Consider the following 22,148-nt stretch of genomic DNA (forward strand, 5'->3'; position numbering starts at 1 on the left):
ATGATCAGTCATTTAGGAAGTCAAATCTGGCTGTTTTTTCACAATTTCTTTTTGTGTAGCAACTGATGAGTTATGTATACTATCCAAGGCTATTGATACATTTAGTGAAGAAATAAATTGGAAAAAAAAATAGTTGTCTGTGTTTACAAGAATATAACTGGATAGCAATTATATCAAATAATAATGAGTAAGGATTAAAAAGGTTAGCTGTGTTAATCTACACTTTATTAAACATAATCCTCAAGACATAGCAATTTATAAACATGAGGAAGTGCACACGCCAAAATGAAAAGAAAGACAGAAAGAAAAAACACCTTATTGCTTTAAGTCCTTCCTGGTCTTGGGGTGATGTTCAAATGCTCCCAACATGACCTTTGTAAGAGTAGCGGCGTTGTTCTTTTGCACACCTTGCATCAGCATGCACATGTGACTAGAATTAATAAATAACAGAATTAGCATTCCTCAAATTTAGATCACAAACATTAGTAATCAAGAATTTTTTTTTGTTTACCTTGAAGTCTCCTGCTCTAGCTTTGCGCAATCCTGAAGGATCCTTCTTCACTAAATACCTGCCTGGTGCAACTGGAAGTACATTTGTTTGGACAAATAGAATGATGATGACAGCAAAATAATCTCTCATGAGATTTTTATTTAAGAGATGATATCTAGCTATTTGACATTGTTTTTCTTGATAATAACCAGAATCACTTGAGTTGTAATTCATCAATAGCTGAGTTCTTTGGTAATTGTGCTGAGCGAGCGCCAACCTTTCTTGAAATTCAACAGCGTTATACTGGAGAGTAGAAAATGTTAGTGGAGTGCAAAAAATACAATCTCGAGTAACTGACATGCACGAACCTCATTAGTCAAGGACAATAATCTTTATGTAAAAATAATATTCTCATATTAACAATACTTTGAATGCAGGGCGTATTACAAGACATAAATATATTGAGAGTTTTTCCAGTGGTGCTTTTCACAGCCCAGATCCAGTTAAGCAGTGTTACTCTGCAGGCCACGATTTGTGGCTGCTGGTCGGGCTCCTTGGCGCCTTTGGGCTTCCCTGAAACACAAAATGGAAATCAGGCATTTACACTTTACATGAGAAAAAAAAGATCACAGGCAAAATGCATAAGCTACACTGTACATTCAAACAGAAAATAAAAATAAACTTTACATCACTGGATGGAAAAAAATGAAATTTATAATCGATCATTTGTTCAAAAATGATACAAGTGATGTTGGATGATTTGTTTGTTAGTATGAAATAGTGTCATGTCATAAAAACATGATGCAATAACAAGATGCTGCCGCTAGAGAGCAGCAACGTACTGCACAATACATTGCATGTGTCCTAATAGACATGGAAAAGTCATTTTTGAGGTTGATTATGGCTCAAATCTGAAATCTGAACGGTAGCCCGAGACTTTGAGCTGAGTTAGGTGCGCTTACCACACTGCACGGCGTTTTTGCATAGTTCATATGAGCGTAGAGCAACACAGCCGTGTCGTTGTGAGACGCCTCCAGTGCGATGGAGAGAGCATTGCTGCCATCCTGCAGTGCAACAAAAACATTAGCCAAGAAAATGATCAATTACCGCTAAAACCATGAATGTAGGTCACTTCAAAGTGTAACATTGCATTGGTTCCACCAGCCAGCCAAGTCCAGCTGTGTACAAGTGAAAGAAAATCCAGCAGAAGCCAATTTATTCTGGCTCACTGTCAACCTGGAAATGTCAGTTTGTCTGGACATTTTTTTCCCAGGCATTCTGACTAATGCAACAAAAACAAAAAGCTTTTGGCTTGGATTGCTTAGTTGAAAGGGTTCGTCCTCATTTGCAACAATCTCAAACTAATGCACAAATTCTCCTTCTCTCTTGCCGGGATGGAAATAAAAGCGTCAAGAAACAAAACAGGCAAGTGAACAAACTCCGACAAGCTGTTTCCTGGGATCAGACGAAGCGGAAACACAGATGGTCACATGGTTGGAGCTTAGATCCAGCAATCTACAAGCTCAGAACATTTGTCAATGACCACATATCTCACTCACATTATCAACGATGGAGATGTCGCAACCGGGCTGTTCCAGGAGCAGTTTGACGATCTCGGCTCGGCCGTGTTCGCTGGCGCACATCAGCGCCGTGGAACCTTCGTCGTCCTGCACGTTGACGTCGGCGCCGCATTCCAGGAGCGCCTCCACCATTTCCTGACGGCCGTGACTCACAGCCAACATCAGCGCCGTCTGACCTGCCTGCACACAAATCAAAAGAGTCCTGAAAGAGCACACACATTGTTCCGTAAAAGCTTAAATGGCAACTTTTTGGGGACAATTAAAAAGGAAATTATAAATAGCCCCATTACATGTGATGTTTTTGCGCTCAGTAATTGGATTTCAAGTCCGGGCCGTGATGCCAGACAGTCTTATGACTTCGTATTGCGAGCACATGTCTGCTGCATACGCTTCACAAGCTGATTCAATCACGCTAACTGAGAAGACCACAAGTTTACAAAGAACGCGCTAACATTCAAGATTCAAGACGACGTGCCTGGCTGGCCTTGGCGTTGACGTTGCCCTTGCTGAAGAGCTTCTTGACCACAGACATGTCGTCGTTCTCCTTCACCGTGGACAAAGCTGCCAACATGATGGCTGTGTAGCCCGCCTTGTTCTGCTTGTCCACACAGCACATGCCTGGGTAAAAAAAAAAAAAGATCCATCAAATAATTGTTTAAGTCACTAAATAAAATACAAAATAAATACATACAAAAATAAAATAATTTCACAATGTAGTTACAAAGTACTTTAATTGTATTTATTAATGCCTTAAATAACAGTTTAATCACTAAATTATTTTTAATACAATTTGAGAATGAACTATTTTAATAGTAAAATCATCACAGATTTTAATATTTTTTTTTAAATACCTAATCCACAAATTTGAGCACCAGAGTCTATCCAGCCCTGCACTAGATGGCGCTGCAGTGCAATTAGGGTGGTTTGTCCCTTGAAAGCATATTTGTTGCTCTACCATGAGCACTGACCTGTGTCCAGCAGGAGGTCAACAACTCCAAAGTTGGAATGAGAGACACTATAGTGCAGAGCGCTGTTTCCGTTGCCATCCGTCATGTTGACCACGTGCTCCAGCAGCAGCGCGGACACCTCGGAGAACGCCATCAGGTAGTCGGACACCCGCGGCGGCTGAGCCGTTTTGGCGCTGGAAACTCGGAACCACTCCAGCTGGACCATGTGAGTGCTGGCGAGCTGCAAGTACATGCAAAGTATGGCAACATAACTTCCAGCAGATTTCATCGATTGGAATGTTTTGGGGGTTTTTTTTGGGGGGGGGGGACGCACCACTTCTTTACTCTTCAGTGTTTGGATGTCATCGTTGAGGTGATTCTTGAGAATTAGGCAAGCTTCGCGCATTTTAAGGCTCAGTTCAAACCTGTTCCAAAGAAGAAGAGTTGAACAAAAACATCCAAACCCAAATGAACACAAGCCGCCCGCGAGTGCACACTTCTCTTTGACGCCATCACACGGCGGCCCGTTGGATGATCTTTGAAGTTCCTCGTCAGTGTCGCTCTCATCCAGATTGACGTTTCTTTCCTCCTCTGATGTTTCTTCCCCCAGATCCACTTCGTCCTCCTCTGAGCTGTCTAAACAGTCGCCCTCGCCGCTTTCTTCAGAGGAGCTTCCCTCTTCCGCCTCCTCCTCCTCCTCCTCCTCTTCATCTTCCTCTTCTTCACTGGATGTGGATTCATACCTAATGAACAGTAAAAAGGAAGTTGAACTGGCTTCTGAGCAAGGCTGCAAATGTTTTTTTTTTTTTTTTTCGAATTGGAAGACCCACCCTCCGTTTAAAATGCCAACAAACTGCAAGCTCTTCTTGCCCGTTGTACGATTTTCCCCTGCGCCATTGGCATCTTTCCTCTTCATGATTGATTTCAGCATACCTGTTGCCATAGAGATGAAATATGAAACATACTGTATCATATTAGTATTATTTCAACACACTTTTTTTTAAATCACTAATTAATCCCAAATAAACCGAAAATAATTGGTTAAGAAATGTGTTTTGTTTTTTTTACTTTTCACTTTACCACAAATAAATTACTCGATCGGATTGTTGGCTGGAATAATGGAAATTGATTCTAAAAAAAAAAAAAATTATAGTGGCAGCCCTCGAAAAAAGGCTCTTGTGGTTTGTTGCGACACATTTTACTTCACTTACATTTTTTTCCAAAGCTAATGATAGTAAAGTGAAGGTACCTGTCTTGGCCGTCTTTCTGTCTCCCTCTGTCTCCTCAGACATGTTGACCATCTCCTCTGGAATGAGCTTATAATCATTGATGCTCAACTGTCTCTTCTTCAACACAGTAACTTTCTGGTCTTCAAGCACGTCTTCGTACTGGCAACCGACGGCGGTCATCGCGACCGGTTCTTCTGATGTGGTCTTAGCGTCCGTTTGGGTACTTCGCTGGAGCAGCTCTGCTGGAAAGCTGTCACCTACACATACATCCACCACAAGTGGGCAGCATGACACGGAAGCCTCCTTCAGGGTTGCGGATACGGTCTCCATCTGGGCATCCTTAACATCCGGTTTGACGAGAACCCCCCTCTCAAAGGTGACTTTTAACGCTATCTCCTCAACCTGTGCTCGGAGACTTCCCAGATCTTTGTCCGCTGAGCTCAACTGGCTCTCTAGACTGGTAATGGTCTCCTGCTGGAATTTGACAGTTTCCTGTAAGGTGTCCATCTCCTGTTGCGCTTCAGATGTTAGCCCAAGGTGCGACTCCACAACCCAAACCTCGGCCTCGGCCGTCTCTGCTCCGACCTGCGTTCCTTCCTCGAGGAGCATGGGGTTTTCACTTCCCGTGGCTTTCTCACAAACACGGAGCTCGGTTCCTTGGGCGGCATCTTTCACACCGTGGCTGTAATAGACAACAAGTGAGTCCATGGGCCGATCATCTCCCACAGCCACCGACTTCTTTTCAACAGATGGCTTCCCACGAGCCTTCGATACAACTTTTGACGAAAGGTCTACCGGACTTTCATCTTTCCCCTCAAACTTCTCGGCAAGCTTTTTCAGTTCCTCGGATTTTCCACGGCCTTTGTGAGCGGGTGAGGCCGGGCACCTTAATGGACTCTGGGAAGTCTCTGTGGTTTGGCTAGAAGATTCCACCAACTGTTTGTGTGGCTGCGGACTCACATCCGAAGTGACTTTCTTCTCCTGAAGCGCTAAGAGCAGCACGTCTTTCTCGGCACGAAGCTCGGCTACCTCTTTTTCTAGAGCCGGGACACCTTTTACTCGTTCCTCCATCTCCTTCAGTTGTTTCAAGGCCGTGGCCATCTGCTCTCGAACCGTCTGCAGTTGGCTCGGGGGAACCGGAGTGGCTGCCGTGCCGGGAGTGTTGAGTCCGGAAGTTTGAGGACTGGGTTTAGTCCAGCCGCTCTGCAGAGGCTGGCTCGACGCCGAGGCGGCGGACAGCTGCTTGGGAGGATCCGCCAGTTGGAATCGCCCGCCGTTGGGATGACCTTGTTCCTGTTGCAGTCGCCGGCTGGTTTCCAGAAGAGTTCGCTCGACTCGAGGGTTGCGTTGTGGCGGAGGGGGCGGGACTTTGGCACTTGCGGAAAGTGGGGGGACGTTGAGGAGGCTCACGGGGGATAGAGAAAGCACTTCACAGGGTGCGGAGCCAAGACGGTTTCTTGGCGGCGGCAGGGGGGGCACCCTGCCATCTTCGCTAGCGGGAGACGAAAGCGACTCGGTGGACGTCCAACCGCTGGCGCGTCCCCCCGCGCATCTCTGAGAGCTTTTCGGCCCCCGTCCGGAACGACGAGACGCGGCGGCCGCCCTGCGGATGTTATGGCCGCTTTCGATCTCTTCCACGTATTTCAGGAAGTCCAGATCGAGCTGGAACCCATACGGCGTTTGCACCGAGTAAGAAGCCGGCGGCTCCACTTGCTCTTGACTGGAGTAGAGAAAGGGAGAGGCCAAATCTGCAAGGAAGCGTGGACAATAGGTGAATCGTTTCAACTGAAATGGAAGAGATGAACTTACCAGGCAGCTTTGGGTTGACTTGCACCGACTGAGTCATCTTTCAGCACGCTGAGCCTCAAACAACACCTGGCTAAGAAAACAAGACAGTGACACGATGAATCGCATTTGTCTTGGGTGACAAGGAAGCAAAACTGATGTCATGTCCAAAGCACTCCACTCCCCTCCTTCCTTTGATTTATAAAGCCCCCGAAAGCAAAGGCGCTTCTCTTCCTACTAACTGTCAAGTCCATTTTTACAATGTGATGGGGGCTACACTTCATCATGTGTGCTTATAATTGAATTGAAGAAAAATGCAGAGATTTGTTAACTCAAATATCAGATGTTTGCTTTTCAACAATATGACATCACCTAATATAGAATTATTGAACTTACCTCCCTCGGGCTGGATGTAGAAATCATGCGGCTAGAGGTCCAGGCTGGTTCCCGCTGCTCTGTTGAACTCAGCCCTACAAAAAAAAAAAAAAAAAAGTCACACACAGAACCTCAAGTGTCATTCATTTAGCTTGAAACACAAATGCGATGTGTTTCCTCGCAGCCTCGGGTACATTCCTACAAGCTGCTGTTGAAACACGCCAACACGCGTCCTTGTATCGGACGGACTACTGATAACACACACACACACATACTGTATACACACACCTGTCAGTTTATTGTGAATGTAAAAGCCACAACAGACAGGATACTTAAAACGGCTTCACGCCTGATGATTGATGGTGAATCGGTTGATGAATAGCCCCCAACGGTAAACAAGAAAACATGGAAGGTCTCTGTTTAGTATCGTCTTATCAGCTACTGACTGTGTTGGTCTGTTTCTTGTCGAGCACAATGAACAAGACGCACATAAATAGTTTTCAAGGTCGAGACCTCGGGCAATGTGTTTTAGTCCAGACCTGACCGAAGCAATTCATTACATGAGATTTTTTTTTCTTTTTTTTTTTTTAAAACCACGTGCCTTTGATTTGTAGACTTAATTTCCCACCACATAGTTCGCCCGCCAATTACATCACAGGCAGAACTTTGAAATCACAAACATGCACAGTTTGTATCTAACTGGGTCAGATTGGGATGACTTGTTTTGAAATGATTTATCTTAGTCTTAATTTTTCATATCACAAATCTGGTCATTGAACAGGGGTGTGCAGACTTTTTATAACCACTGCACAGTCGATGTTTCTTTTTGCAATCATGTTAAAAGACATGAAGTTTCTTAAAAAGGACTTTTGTTTTCTTTTCTCACCTCCCCGCCCGCACATCCATCCACTCCTGTCTGATTTGATACGAGGCAGCAAATTACAGAGCGCATGGCGAAGCTGCATTCTTTCTCTCGACACCCCGAGCTGCCGAAACCCACACAATTGTATACAGCCCAAATTAAGTCAGGGAAAACCAAAATTATTTTGAAATATATAGGCAGTACACCCAAAAAATGTTGCATTTTTAAAAAAATAAATCCTAGGCGTTTTGACAGACATGTAAAGAACCAAAATGCAAGAAAAAAATATATAATAATTTTCACTGAAGAGAAAATGTCCTGCTTTGGGTCTCAGGCTCATGTTCTGCAAAAATGACCTCATTTCCTCAAGGCCGCCTCTTTTTCCCCCCAAAAAAAGAGACGTCAGAGTAGCCCTGGCAAGGAGTGGAGGGATTTTTTTGCCTTCTGAACAGGCAACGGCTTTTACCACTTGGCTGCTTAATATGTGAAAACCCTCATGTGCAAATATGCACACCAATGACATTTAATCCTCAACTTAACGATTCATTTTTTGACTCACACCTGATTCAAAACTCAAATCACATTGGGAGCTTTCTGCTTTGACACAAATGTGCACTTTCCTGAAGGGAAGTCGACTTTTTCCCCCTAATAAATCTCACTCCTACACTCCTGCCCACCCTTCTATGCCCCTGCAGGAGACCTGCCATTGTCTCCCAGTAAGAATCAGCATGGACGAGGAGGAGGCAGGAAGCCCATCAGGCCGTCCTGAAAGCTGCTTCCTGAAGGCGGCAGGAAAAGAGCGCTGAACAAATAGCCAGCCAGTCAGCATGACCACAACACACACACACACCATCATGAAACAAAGGTCACATGAAGCTTCACATCCAGTATGTTGCCTCCTCTGACTATTTACCGTCGTCATTTGAAGAGGAGCTACTTCCTGTCTATCCTAGCCAGGTTGACTCGAAACATGGCATGCGGGAAGGCCCTCCCTTTTCCTTCCAGATTGTTTGGCGAGCACAATCGAGCACATTGTGGATCCACAATCACGCTTTATTCCTCTCGCCGTCTTTTTCTGAGGCCTGGTTGTTTTCCTTCATAGGCCTGTTGGTTCTCTCACGACTGTGTCCAGGTTCATAATGTCGCATGGGCAATCGAATAGACTTGGCATTTGCATTTTTTTTGGGGGGGGGGGGGGGGGGGTTGGCGGAGCCTGAAATGTTTTTGTACAGTTTTTGTACTCATGTCTCAGATTCTTGCGGAAAAGTCAAATATTTCCGGACAGGCAAGAAAAGTGATAGCTTCCACACCCCTAACGAGCTGTTGGATTCGGCCAAAAATATTCGCCAATGTGCTAAAAATGATCATATGTATTTGAAGGACGGGAACTAAATTGGTGTTAGTGTGAATAAAGGAAAATGCTGCAAAGCAGCATTGTGGCTTTTGATGGAAGTTTAAAAAACATTCAAAACAAAATGTGTTGCCACAGAAACCAAAGATGCCAAGATATGAATGATAGTATTTCCCAGAATAGCAACTTTATGTCCGTCATTTGGAGAACAATGGCATTCCATGAAGGCCACAAAGAGCCCTCAGTTTGTATCTAAAGCCGTTTCAACCAAATGGGATTTTTTTTTTTTTTGTCAATGATATCACCTAGCGAGCACACAGCAAAATTCAAACCTCTTGCGTTGACCTGGCTTAAAACACTTGAGTCTTTGTCACAACAGTAGCGACTCCAGATGTTTGCCTCTTCCATCTTTGGAAACAAACCAGATGGCAGCAGCGTTTTTCTGCTTAGAAACAACACAAATATGTGATTTCCTTTACCAATTATAGCACTCTGTACCTAATGACAAGGTACACACCTTTACCGCTGTGGAGATGCTCAAAGTAAAAAAAAAAAAAGAAAAAAAAAAAGTGATGTGCTTTTTAATTCCGTTTCCCAGAAAGGACTCATTCGGTTCAATTGGTCTTTTGTGTCACTGTCGTCGCAAAATAATGATCACTACTTTTGCCGTTTAACGACTTTAACTTTTGCACAATCTGGAAGCGATTTGTGTGTTGACCCCGGAGAGTTTACTGCAAACATCAAGGTTTGTTGGCAGACTAAACAAAGGCACACAGACACAGAGGAAAGGCATATTTGACCCTCTCTGGTTTTGTTTGACCACCGTGTTGCTTTGCTTTTCCTTTTGTCACAGACACCCAGTGCGACCACACAACCTGATCAGACTTCAAACTGTTTAAATATATATATATATTATTAAAAAAATAAAAGTGTTTGTTTCAATATGAAACATGAAGTGATTTTTGAAAAAAAAATATGATTATGAGAATGTTTGACTTAACTGTTAACACCTACTTGAGTGTTCAAAAATGACTTCATAGGGCAGGGAAACTTTTCCACAAGCGACACACACACACACCATTTTTCCATTAGGAGCCAAAAGAACACAAGAGTCCTTTCTGGAGGCAAACGACTTGAAAAGTTGAAAAGTGTTACCCAAAGCTTATGTTTGTTATTCCCACAAATTACATTTCCCTCGAGAACATCTCAACATCAAATGAAGCAATTCCTCCTTTGCAAGATTTTTATTTTTAGTCATCTTGCCTTCACTTTTGTCTACATTTCAAAACTTTCTCATGACTTGTGGACGATCATCTAAATCCATTTATTTTAATAAAATCACTTGAGTTGTTTCACAAAGATTCCAATCATGCCATGGAATACATTATAAACAGTCTTATTATAACATCTGACAAAAGCATTTTCAAGCTCTCCAAATGGCCAAACAAGACTTTGCTTTGAGTCATAAAAAAATAAATCTGGAGACCAGTCATCACTTTCTTCAAACACTAATGTGTAACATTAGTAACAACTGGAATTTATTCCAAGCCTGTGGTAAAACCATTACAAAGTTGCAACTCAACTTGAAGAGAACTACCTGGAAGTTCATAACGGACAACATGATCTTTGTATTGCATTCCACATATTGTATGAGTTTAGCCTTGCAGGAGGTCTGCAATAAGTCCAGGTGACAGTCAACGAATTCTATCGAGTCTAGACTTTCTGGCCTCACGTGACAGCATTGGCCGATAACGTGAACTCATAATCGGGCTAAAAATGGAAATCGACATCATGCATTTGATCACAGAGCTAAATTTAAAAAGCAGACTCAAGAGGAGCGCGCAGAAGCAGAGAGTTAGTTCCTCTGGCCTCCTGACATGTCCGACTAAACTTACAGAGCGTCTATTTGAGGCAGCAGTAAGTCAAAGCTGAAGGTACACATCCGTAAAGACATCTCCAGCACGCCCGCCGCTTGCATTCGATTGATTGATGTTCAATTTGATGGTATTTAAAGGCATTGCATGGTTAACAACACTTTGTAAGTGCGGCGCACACATCCTGCACTGTTTGTACTGATGGCCTGATAAAAGCAACACGCAACCCTGAGGTCACCAAAACAGCCACTCTCAATGGAGTGCGTGCTTGGGGAACACCCTTTCCCGCTCTTACTGTGGAAACAGCAGAAATAAACACCATATTGTCTGTCCCACTTACACTGTTCAAATGAAAACTTTTGTTTCAATCTTCATCTTTTAATTTGAAAATCTTCACGCCGTTTGAATACTTTTGGAGGGGATTGCAGCAATAACGCGTGTAGTGGATGAGGTTTCCGTTTCGGTGGAAATATATTTTTACATTTGCTTCTCACTTCCACGATTCCACAATCAGAAAGCTGCTGACGTGCCTTCTATGTATCTGATGAGCTTTACAGAGGAACCCAATGAAATGCAGTGATTGCGCAATATGTAAGTCACCAACTAATGACAATAACAGCAAGTGTCAGCCAATAAAAGTCTTCACATGTTTACTGAGTGAAAACATCTGAGATACACAAGCAAACAACCAAAGAAACAATTCCCAAGTCGTAATGTTAAAAGCAAAAAAAAAAAAAAAAAGACCAAAGAGGACAATTAGCATTTTGATCGTTTTGGTGCAGATTTGCATCAAATGTTTGGTTGAGGTTTTGTGAGGATGGGGAAACAAAACAAGATGATGACGTTGTTGTTGTTGTTGTTGTTGTTGTTGTTGATCCACATTATCGCCACATTGCAGGCAAGAATGTCAAGCATTAACATTAAACACAAGCGCATCAAGTCAAGTTAACAATTGCTTTCAGTCCTTGAAAGTGGATGTGTGCGGCTCTTGCTTACCTTCGGACTTGTCTGCAGGGCCGGCCGGGCCGTCACACTGGTTCTGCTCATGCAGAGCTCTCGTGGAAAGCAAGTAAAAGAAGGAGAACTCCCATTCCCCTTAAAAAGTTCAACACCAGTGTCAGATTGAGAGCGTTTCTGGTTCGTACTTTCAAAATAAAACTGTCAGCCCGTGGAAAAAATGTCACCAATCAAATCAATACCTCACAGATCTGTGGTTCTGAGTTTGAATCTCAGCTCGAGTTTTTCGGTGTGCAAAGACGTATATTTTTAGATTGATTAGCGATCTGGGCGCAGTGACACCCGTGGAATCTGCTTGGGGCCCCCAACGTGCCACTTCAGCTCATTCTAATGTCAGGGCAACCGCGCGGTGCACATCTTGTAAACTTTAGATTTAAATGCAGTTATATGGCCGTCAGCACCCTCTACTGGTTAAACATTTACATTACAGCTCATAGAAAATTACTTCCATAGCGTTCAACTCCCTGAAAATAATTTAAGTTTATTAAACTTACTCGGTTAAACAAAGGCTTATGTATAATCATCAATTACGAGGAGAGAATTGTTTAATTTCTTTCTTTCTTTCTTTCTTTCTTTCTTTCTTTCTTTCTTTCTTTATTTATTTATTTATTTATTTATTTATTTATTTATTTATTTATTTATTCATTCAACCATGTGGTTGGCTCACCATGTGCTTTTAACTGCATCTTTTTTTGCATGCCGCGTTGCTGTCATTACTGCAGCAGGGGGCGCTGTTACTTATGGTTTCACTTTGACCTGGAAATTTGCAAACGCTCAGCGTGCTTGAGTTTGACTCCAAACTTGTCCGAAAGGAAATCTTGGATCTCCTGTGGCCTGCAGAGGAACAATGAAGGGTTTGGTGGGTCACTGCGACCTAGCAGAAACAAGATGACATCTTGTGAATTAATCAGTTACTAACATTCTCAAAAAAAAAAAAAAAAACAGATGGCAGGAAAATGGAGGCCTTCAAGAAGTCCTCAATGTAATACATTTTGAATCTAAAACTTTTCATAAATGATAATGCCACTAAATGATACGTTTGATGACACTCATCTAATGTTTTTTTTTTTTTTCAAACAACGCTATCCTCCACATTATTTCATTGCCCGCTCTGAGTTGATTTCAATTATTTTAATGATGGAAACGCCTGTAATGTAGTGTTTATACAGCGTTTGAATTTTTTTAAAAACACACCCTGCATCGATGGGAAAACGCCTCTTTCCAATTAACTTGCAGATCACGACAAGCTAATTGTGTTTTCCAAAGAATTGTTTTCAAATGTACAGCCGGAGGAAGTTTTTATCATCTTCCTCCTCACGGTCAAGCCGATCTCTCGCCTAGATGTTGAAACTCTCAGTGACCCTGATTGACAAAAAACACACAAACATTGAGCAGCAGACAAAATCCATCACTATTCGAAGGTCACTGTCCGAGAATGACTTTTGTTTTATTTACTTATGACGTGTAACATTTACTTTGACTATATTTAAATGTATCACCACACAAACACTGAGTTTAACTGTGGTCGCTTGCTGCAAGACACGTGCAAACTTGACAGTCCGACCTTGCAAGCCGGAGGGCCAAAATATGAGCAGATCTTTATCAGAACAATAAAATCCACCTCCATCTCACCTTGCTTACGTGCAAATAGAATGAAGTGACACAATAGCTGTCTGTCATCTCCAAGTGTGCATCAAAGTCCATATAGGTTGGCAGCAAAACATGTTTTTACTTTCCTTCGACAGAGTTCAGTGGGCAGGTTAGGAAGAAGAAGTCATAAATGCCTTTATACTGGTTTCAAGGTCTTCAACCAGCGGAAGAAGCTTTAAAAAAAAAACTTGTTTACACACAGATGACGTGTTACTGAATTCATCAGCTAATAGCTAAAACCAAATATTTTCCTGGTGGTGTAAATCTTTACATTCTTCTCATTTGCTACTTTTGATCACTACATGCCATAAAGTCCAACAAAACAGGAGTCATCCGTCTGTCCGTCCATCCATCAAAAAATAAATGAATAAATAAAAAGACAAATGTGTTGTGCCGAGGCCTTTGGAAAAACAACAATGCTTTATGCTTTCTGGGTTAAAGTGCAAGCTGGAGAATGAGATTGTAAAAATTTTTGGGCAAGAACAAGCCACAGAGCAAGCTGGGACAAAAAGGATGCATACTCTGAGTGGAATCTGGGTAAAAGTTCATCCCAACGCAAGTGATGAATGAAGGAAAACTCAACCTTTGGAGTGTAAATAGCAGCTGCTTTTAGTTCCCGGAGGAAAAAAATTCCTCATGGCAGCAACATACAAATTGAAACAATTACTTTTATGACTAACAGCGCCTTTTCAAACAGAGCAGCACACAACTTCACAGAAAATGTTCTATGTTAAATATAGTTTTATTTAGAGTAAAGAATTGTATCAAATAAAAGATTGCTGGCCATAAAAATAAAAAATAATCAGATGCAAAACAGAGTGCTTTCTAATACTTCCCAAGGGAAGCACGTAAAGACAAAACGGTACTGGTCCAAGCACGGATCCCTGCGGGATGCCATTTCTGCACACGCACTACTAAATATAGATTGTATGTATTTCTCACTTGCAGTGCTATGATACGATGATCAAGACAGTCTGTGACAACGTTTTAAACATATCTCTTGCTAGAGAGCATTATTGTGGCTGCTGAGAACAGATTTCTTCTTTGTGATCCAGCGGCTTTTCTCCGAGGCTGATGCAACAGAGAAGCCATGTGACCTATCACACACTAACCCACTGGTGTCTAAAATCACATTCTACCCAGTGGAGGGAATCTCGTGTACCATGCACGTGCAGATGTGATGGGACACTTGGTGTTGTCATCTATGCGGCAGCCTTGCGGATCTCGAACAACAATTCAGGAATGTTCAGAAGATGATCTTCAATTATTCCGTTTCATTTAGACATTCGGCGAGATCAGGCGCATTTACATTATCGAGAGTCCTGTCATGTTTGTTGCATTAACTGGTTCATTCAAATGAATGTATTAATTTATCATTTAATGTGACTGGTAAGTTTCTTTTGTGTAAATCAGGGATGAGTAATTTATGACGGAGTGGGCCACAATTTTTCATCACCGTTACTGAGGGTCAGATGTAAAATAAAATCTTAAATATGAACAAAATACGTGCATATGTCTGCTTTTTGAATTGGATTTCTGACTATGCTCAAGCCGGCCTTCATCATGTGCAAATGGAACAGTGTTCACATTGATGGCGGCGGACGGGGGATACGTGCCGAGCAGCAGCTGCTGCTGCTGCAGGGAAACGTGCTCTGCGTGAGCACTGGGGATAAACGTGTCCTTGACATTTCACTTATTGTTCTTCTGAATGAATGGACAGGAGGGGGGGGGGGGGGGGAGAAAAAACACAAAGCTATGTAGAAAGTTACAATGTGTATGCTTTAAAATAGGTAACATTGTTTTGTTTTCATCATATATTCATTCAATCATTAAAAACTTCTAATTCTACTTTTTACAGTTTTTTTTGCATTTAGAATTAATTTGACACAAATTGAAATGTTTTAAGGCACTATAAGTTTGTTTATTTTACTAATTAAAAAAAAAAAAGATAAAAATTCAAGTTTGAATCTGCCTAAATACAGCGTAAGTGTTTTAGTTTTCATTTCGTGGAAAACGTGACTGGTGTCTGGCTTCATGTGCGTATGTAGCAGTGTTTGGGATTTTGCTGTCAGGCAGGCAGGCAGGAGCGAGGGAGGCAGGCTGTAAAGAGCCCGGCGGGGTGAACTTTCCCCTACTTCTCACCAACTTCTCCCCACCATTCCTGATTCATAGCAGCTACTGGCACCAAACACAAAAATAGATTTTACTATTTTTCTCGCCGACAAAATATGTCATATTTCACTTTATTGGGAATTTTCACCAAGAATTTCATAGATAATTGGAAAACTCTTTCATATGACTGCAAATGTATTTTAGGTAATAGTAACTAATAATACCCATCATCCTATGCCAAGTGGTGTGAAAAATAAATAAATAGATGAATGTATATTATGTCATTTGATTCATCCATGAATTAATTTGGTATTTTTTGTGACAAATTTTAAAAAATGAATGAAGCTGTCTTTCTTATTCTAATCCCAACAACCTAATTAAAGTGTTAATTGAGCATTTAAAAATGTGCATAATCTTTAAGAAGCAATATTCCTTCTACTGCATAAAACCAATCGGATTGTAATATTTGGAAGAAAACAACAACCTTTACCACAATCATGAATGGCAGCCAGAAATGAAGTGCTTGGATTGCGTCATTTTACAAGCGGTGACCTGTTTCCACTCCCCAAACTATCTATCCCCCGTGTTCCACCTCCAAAGCCTTGCAGCCAATCACAGCGAGCCTCGGCCGGAGTGCTCAGCTATAAAAACCTTACAATTCCTTCTGCAGCAAACCACACACGCCAAGATCAACAATCCAAACAAAGCCAAGATGAAGACGCTTCAGACCGCCATCCTCGTCCCCGTGCTGCTCTTCAACGCGGCGGCGGCTTTCCCTGTGGACAGCGGAGACAAGTACGCCTCGTGGGATGACGTCAACGTGGTGGCCCACGGCCTGCTTCAGCTGGGCCAAGGTCTCAAGGAGCACGTAGACAAGACCAAAGCCCAGATGAGGGACGTCACCAGCCGTCTGAAAGCTTTCAACGCCACCATGGTTGCGCTGGAGGGCATGCAGAGGGAGCAAGACAAAGTGGTGAAGGCCGAACGGGAAGAGAAGGAAAAGATGGGTGCCGAGGTTAAGGAGATGATGAAGCAGACCGAGGAATTCCATTCCCGCATGAACGCGCTCGAGGAGAAAGTGGATGAAGCGCTTCAAGAGACCACAGATGTCAACAGAGGCGACAACTCGACAATGTCCTTTATCCAGGTGAGTTCAAAGAAAGTTGACTTTTCAAATGCTGAGAGTGACGACAAACATCTAACAGAAAGTTGTGCTCCCAGAAAATCATGGCGGTGCAGAACAGACGCATCGACCAGATGGTGGACAAGATCAGGCAGCAACAAGACAAGCTGGACAAGCAGAGCTTACACCTGCTGACACTGCAGAAAAAGGTGAGCGTCGTTCCATCTTAAGAGACAAACGCACCAGTTCATCTCGACTGACAGATTTCCATGATTCCAGGTTTCACACCGGGGAGTCCGATTCCTCAGGCGTAGGCACGAGGAGACGACACTGACGGAAAATACGGCGCCGACTGACGGCCAAAGAGGTAATTCAATGACTTTGTTATATAAAGTTCAAAAGTTCCGCAAAAAAACTAGCTCGGGCAATGCGTTGAACTTTGACAGTGCTGTAAAGATTGTGTCACGCATGAGCTATTTAAAAACAAAACAAAACCTTTGCCACTCAAAGTACACAGCCGGACTTGTTGTTTGCAGACAGTCCAAAGATCAGGAAAATGACAATGCAATCTATCTCTGTCCAGGGAGGAAGCATTCCGAAAGCTCTTCCTTTCAACAAAGCTGACCGCGACAATGATCTGGATGTCAACTGTGCCGAGCTTCACCGCAAATATCCCGGAAGGTCCGGCTGGCTCGAGTATCAGCCGAGGAGGATGTTTTGGAACAACACCAAGAGACAAAACAACTTTTCTGAGGACAGCTCATTTCGATAAAGCGGCAATAATGAAAGGCAGCAGAAGACCAAAGGAAGATGAGAAGAACTTAAGACTGGAACAACTGGCTGACAAACTCAGCAAGCACATTTATCATGTTTTTTTTGCACTGAATTATCAGAATTTCTGTCACATTGACAATTCTAAGTATTCCCTTTATAAGGGCTTTTGAAAACAAATTATTTTTTAGTATTTTTTTTAACTGCATCAAATATATCTTTTGTAAGAAGTGAGTGAAAATAAATCTCCAAAATATTCTTGAAGTTTGTGTCTGTCCTGATCAGGTACCTAAAAATTCCACACAAAGTATGAACACCAACAGCAAAACAAAGCTCAGTAAAAGATTAAAAACAATATCTTGGTTTACATTTCAAAAACGATCTCCCGTTCAAGCGTGAGTGTTTTCACCAGCTGATTGAGCTGTCAAATAGATAGCTGCGACTAACGTGAGCAATATGGGGCCGAAAAAAAACCTAACCATGTCCACGGAGGAGGTCGAGGACATAAAAAGGTCACTTGACTTCCTTTCGGAAGAAGTTTCTGCTTTGAGGATGCAGCAGAAAAACATCTTGACACTGGTGGAAGAGGTAAAGACGCTCCGTATGCTCAATGCTGAGAAGGACAAGCGGCTTGCCTACCTTGAAAGTCGGGTAGCGGATATTGAACAATATACAAGAATAAATGACATTGTCATCACGGGAATAGCAATTAAACCTATATCTTATGCAAGGGCAGTGACGGCAGGTAACGATGGCTGTGAGCAAGATGCAAGCTCAGCCGAGCAACAGGTAGCTGCGTTTCTGCAAACTAAAGGAATAACTATGGACTCCAACCAGGTTGAAGCATGTCATCCACTGCCCAGAAGAAACAGTAATGACAAACCAGCAGTCATTCTGAAATTTGTCAACAGGAAGCACAAAGTTGCACTTCTAAAGCAGGGTAAGTTGCTCAAAGGCACAGAAATCTACATAAATGAACATTTGACAAAGACCAATGCGGATATTGCAAAGAAAGCACGTCACTTGAGAAGAATGGGAAAAATACAGAGTACATGGACCAGAAATTGTAAGATATACATCAAACTAAATGGATCACCAGAAGAGGCCAAGATACTGATGGTGAGGAGTATTGAAGAACTGGAAAAGCTTGAATAAGTATCCTCAATAGAAAATCAACTGGAGTGGACTTGGAACTGAATGGAGGTAACAACACAAAACATAAACATAATGCTCAGGGACACTACTCAACCTACATCGAGCAACAATGGACATGTAACACAGTGGATACAAGAACATGAACAACTCCAACTAACGTTTGATTACAGTGAAAGCAGCACTCTGGACATAGATCAGGACATTGACCCAGACAATAATTTCTTTTCCACCACAAACAACACATGTTATTATTACAGCAATGATCAGTACAACAAGGACATCTTAACAAAAGATAAACTATCTATTATTCATTTCAATAGCCGGAGTCTATATAGAAATTTTAGTAGCATTCGGGATTACTTAAACACATTCAAACAACCATTTAATATAATTACTATTTCTGAGACCTGGATTACGACTGAGAAGGGAATGGACTTTGAGATGGAAGGCTATGAATTCTTACATAATAACAGACAAAGTAAAGGTGGTGGTGGTGTTGCAATTTATGTTGATTTGAATATGAAATTCAAGATTGTAGAGGCTATGACACAGGTGGTGGACAATCTTCTTGAATGTCTCACGATACAGATTTGTGTTGAAAAGAAAAAAGACATTATTATAAGCTGCGTCTATAGAGCTCCTGGTTCTAGCATTGAGACATTCACAGAATGGATAGAAAGTGTGATTGTACAAAAAGGCAACAAAAATATTTTTATTTGCAGGGATTATAACATCGATCTATTAAATCCGAACAAGCATCAAAATATTGCTAATTTTTTTAATTTAATGCATAGCATGAGTCTCTTTCCTACAATCACTAGACCTACTAGAGTAACATCACAGAGTGCTACTCTGATAGATAACATATTCACCAATATAATAGAAAACAGGACAACAAGCGGGATATTAATTACTGATATTACTGACCACCTTCCAGTGTTCACAGTGTATGATAATAATTTCAAATCTGAAAGTGGGGTGTATAAGCAACAAAGAAGAATTAGGACAGATGAGACAATTGGTACTCTAAAACATGAATTAATGGAACAGAACTGGGATGCAATATATAAAGAAAAAGATGTAAATAATGCTTACCATAAATTGATGACTACATTCACTTTATTATATAATAAGCATTGTCCAATCAAGGAATATAATAAAAAAACTAAATATAAGAACAGTCCATGGTTGACAAAAGGATTAGTAAATGCCTGTAAAAAGAAAAATTTACTCTTTTGGAATTTCATAAAACAGAGAACAAAGTGCGCTGAAAATAAATATAAGAGATATAAGAATAAATTAACTAATATTATAAGATTAAGTAAGAAAGAATATTATAAAAATAAATTAGAGGATAATAAAAATAATATCAAGGGGATATGGACTCTCCTAAATCACATTATTAGAGACGGTACCGAACAACACAAATTACCTAAATATTTTGTTATAAATGATACTGAAAATTATAATATGGAAGAAGTGGCAAACAGTTTTAATCAGTTCTTTGTAAATGTTGGGCCTCAAATAGCAAAAAACATACCGATTCCAGCGCCAGATGCAGGCAACAGAGATAAATTAATAGAAAGGAATCCTTACTCAATGTTTTTGAAGGCAGTTGATGAAAATGAAATTATTAACACTGTAAAACAATGCAAAAATAAAACATCTACTGACTGCAATGGGATTGATATGATGTTAGTTAAGCAAGTCATTGAGGGGATTTCAAAGCCACTTGTGTACATCTGTAACTTGTCATTTTTAACTGGTACATTCCCAAAGAAGATGAAAATTGCTAAGGTCATTCCTCTTTATAAAATTGGTAGCAAACACAACTTTACAGACTACAGACCTATCTCAATATTGCCACAACTCTCAAAAATATTGGAAAAGCTTTTTAACAGTAGAATGGATGGATTTTGGGAAAAATATAAATTATTTGCTGAGAACCAATATGGTTTTAGAGTAAACAGATCAACAGCACAGGCATTAATGGAATCAATCGAGGAAATCACCGATGCAATAGACAACAAACGACATGCAGTAGGAGTTTTCATTGACCTCAAAAAAGCTTTTGACACAATTAATCATGAAATACTATTTAATAAATTAGAATAATATGGGATAAGGGGATTAGTATTAGACTGGATAAAAGATTATCTGCGAGAACGGCAACAATATGTAAAGTTGGGTAATCACTGCTCTGGATATTTGGACATAGCCTGTGGTGTTCCACAAGGATCAGTTTTAGGCCCTAAATTATTTATTTTGTATATAAATGACATGTGCAAAGTCTCTAAAGAACTAAAACTCGTAAATTTTGCAGATGACACAAATATCTTTTGTTCAGGTGACAACATTCAACAAGTGGAATCAGTGTTGAATGAGGAAATGAAAAAAATCAAAATGTGGAACAAATTATCATTAAATGTAAGTAAGACCAAGTTTATGGTATTTGGCAAAAAGAACAAAAAGATACGAATAGAAATAGATGGGACTGAAATTGAAAGAGTGCAGGAAAACAAATTTCTTGGGGTTATAATAGATGACAGGCTGAGTTGGAAGCCACACATCGAACACGTAAAGTCTAAAATTTCAAGAAGCATGGCAGTTATATACAAAGCAAAAGAATTACTGGATTATCATTCACTTCGTACACTTTACTGTTCTCTTGTCTTGCCCTATTTGCATTACTGTGTTGAGGTTTGGGGGAATACTTATAAAACTTCACTACAGCCACTTATCATTCTGCAGAAAAGAGCAATAAGGACTATTCATAAAGTCAACTACTTAGAACACACAAATCCACTTTTCATACAATCCAAACTATTAAAATTCACCGACATAGTATCTTATCAAACAGCAATCATTATGTATAGGGCGAAAGCAAAACAACTACCAGAAAATATCCAAAACTTATTTTGGAATCGGGACGGAGGTTATAAGTTAAGGGGGCATCACAATTTCAAAATCTTAAACATAAGAACAACCTTAAAACGTTTTTGTATCACTATAACCGGGGTCAAACTATGGAACAATCTAAGTGAGGAACTCAAGCAAAGTCCAAATATCCACCAGTTTAAAAGAATGTACAAAAATATGTTGTTTAGCGAGTACAAAGGCTAAAAGTGCCAAAGGGCTACATGCAAGTAAAAATGAAACAGAAAATAAGTGTGAAAGTGTGTCTACTTGCGTTCTGTGGTAGAATTACAGTATATGTTGAATCACTGGTTTAATGGATAAAGTGAAAAAGGGGTAGGAATCTAAAAAGCTATGCTTCCTCCTACTCCTTTTCGAGCATTCTTTATTGGTCTATTTATTTATGTATTATTATTATTATTTATTTTATTTAAAATAATTATTCTTTCTGTTTGTTGGTTTATTTTTTGTTTGTTGTATGGACTTATATATGGCACTTCAAGTGCTATCTGTTTTGCTTAATTTTCTTTTTGTTTTGGATGTTCGAAATAAAGATATGAATCAGAATCAGAATCATTCCCATATATGTTTTCCAAATGACAGGAAGCAAATAAATCTGCCGTTAATACTTTTCAAGAGATTTTACACAGTATGAAGTCATTCAAAGCCACTCCTGGAGAATTATCGATTGTACCAGAGGCAACTTTTGACTTTTTTTTTTTTTTTTTTTTTTTTTTTTTTACAGACACACGCACACAAAACGTTTTTGAATAACTGAACATAAATGTGACATGTTAATAGAAACATAGTCTGCACCATGCAAAACGCCAACTCGATCTTTTTAGACATAAACACAATATTTGAGCCCTTCCATTCCCGTTTTGTGTGTTTGCACCTGTGTCAGAAAGGCA

The 22,148-nt window shown here is 40.7% G+C and overlaps 3 protein-coding genes across 4 annotated transcripts; 2 read left to right on the plus strand and 1 right to left on the minus strand.

The window, feature by feature from the left end:
* Positions 1–190: 190 nt before the first annotated feature.
* On the minus strand, positions 191–11,860 carry kank3 (KN motif and ankyrin repeat domains 3). Of its 2 annotated transcripts, XR_015068033.1 has the most exons (13): positions 11,490–11,860; positions 6,428–6,501; positions 6,056–6,125; positions 4,267–5,994; positions 3,848–3,950; positions 3,515–3,760; positions 3,352–3,442; positions 3,039–3,258; positions 2,542–2,688; positions 2,050–2,246; positions 1,453–1,554; positions 512–1,063; positions 191–430 (listed from the first exon to the last, which is right to left on the minus strand). XR_015068033.1 is itself a non-coding variant. In XM_085928913.1 (12 exons), exons 3-12 carry the CDS (start codon positions 6,090–6,092, stop codon positions 1,004–1,006), a joined length of 2,931 nt encoding a protein of 976 aa, XP_085785039.1. In that variant the 5' UTR covers positions 6,093–6,125; positions 6,428–6,501; positions 11,490–11,860; the 3' UTR covers positions 191–1,003. The 2 variants fall into 2 exon arrangements, 1 of the variants encoding a protein (XP_085785039.1); XM_085928913.1 differs by having other exon boundaries at positions 191–1,063.
* Positions 11,861–15,951: 4,091 nt separating this feature from the next.
* LOC147047588 (angiopoietin-related protein 4-like) lies at positions 15,952–17,422 on the plus strand. Its single transcript, XM_085928989.1, has 4 exons — positions 15,952–16,419; positions 16,494–16,604; positions 16,675–16,762; positions 16,979–17,422. Exons 1-4 carry the CDS (start codon positions 15,985–15,987, stop codon positions 17,017–17,019), a joined length of 675 nt encoding a protein of 224 aa, XP_085785115.1. The 5' UTR covers positions 15,952–15,984; the 3' UTR covers positions 17,020–17,422.
* Positions 17,423–18,355: 933 nt separating this feature from the next.
* Positions 18,356–20,724, plus strand: LOC147047589 (uncharacterized). Its single transcript, XM_085928934.1, has one exon. The coding sequence runs from the start codon at positions 18,364–18,366 to the stop codon at positions 20,434–20,436; it is 2,073 nt and encodes a 690-aa protein (XP_085785060.1). The 5' UTR covers positions 18,356–18,363; the 3' UTR covers positions 20,437–20,724.
* The last annotated feature ends 1,424 nt before the right edge of the window (positions 20,725–22,148 follow it).

Source organism: Syngnathus leptorhynchus, chromosome 13, assembly GCF_054491065.1.
Source record: "Syngnathus leptorhynchus isolate UIUO chromosome 13, UIUO_Slep, whole genome shotgun sequence".
NCBI classification, from domain to species: Eukaryota; Metazoa; Chordata; class Actinopteri; order Syngnathiformes; family Syngnathidae; genus Syngnathus; species Syngnathus leptorhynchus.

Coding starts and splice junctions, on each gene's coding strand:
- kank3 (XM_085928913.1), bottom strand. CDS start 6,092: ATGACTCAGTCGGTGCAAGTCAACCCAAAGCTGCCTG. Junction 3,761..3,847: donor GTTGGCATTTTAAACGGAGG/GTGGGTCTTCCA, acceptor ACTGTTCATTAG/GTATGAATCCACATCCAGTG. Junction 3,259..3,351: donor CACTGAAGAGTAAAGAAGTG/GTGCGTCCCCCC, acceptor ATGTACTTGCAG/CTCGCCAGCACTCACATGGT.
- LOC147047588 (XM_085928989.1), top strand. CDS start 15,985: ATGAAGACGCTTCAGACCGCCATCCTCGTCCCCGTGCTGCTCTTCAAC. Junction 16,420..16,493: donor CGACAATGTCCTTTATCCAG/GTGAGTTCAAAG, acceptor TTGTGCTCCCAG/AAAATCATGGCGGTGCAGAA. Junction 16,763..16,978: donor GCCGACTGACGGCCAAAGAG/GTAATTCAATGA, acceptor ATCTCTGTCCAG/GGAGGAAGCATTCCGAAAGC.
- LOC147047589 (XM_085928934.1), top strand. CDS start 18,364: ATGGAGGTAACAACACAAAACATAAACATAATGCTCAGGGACACTACT.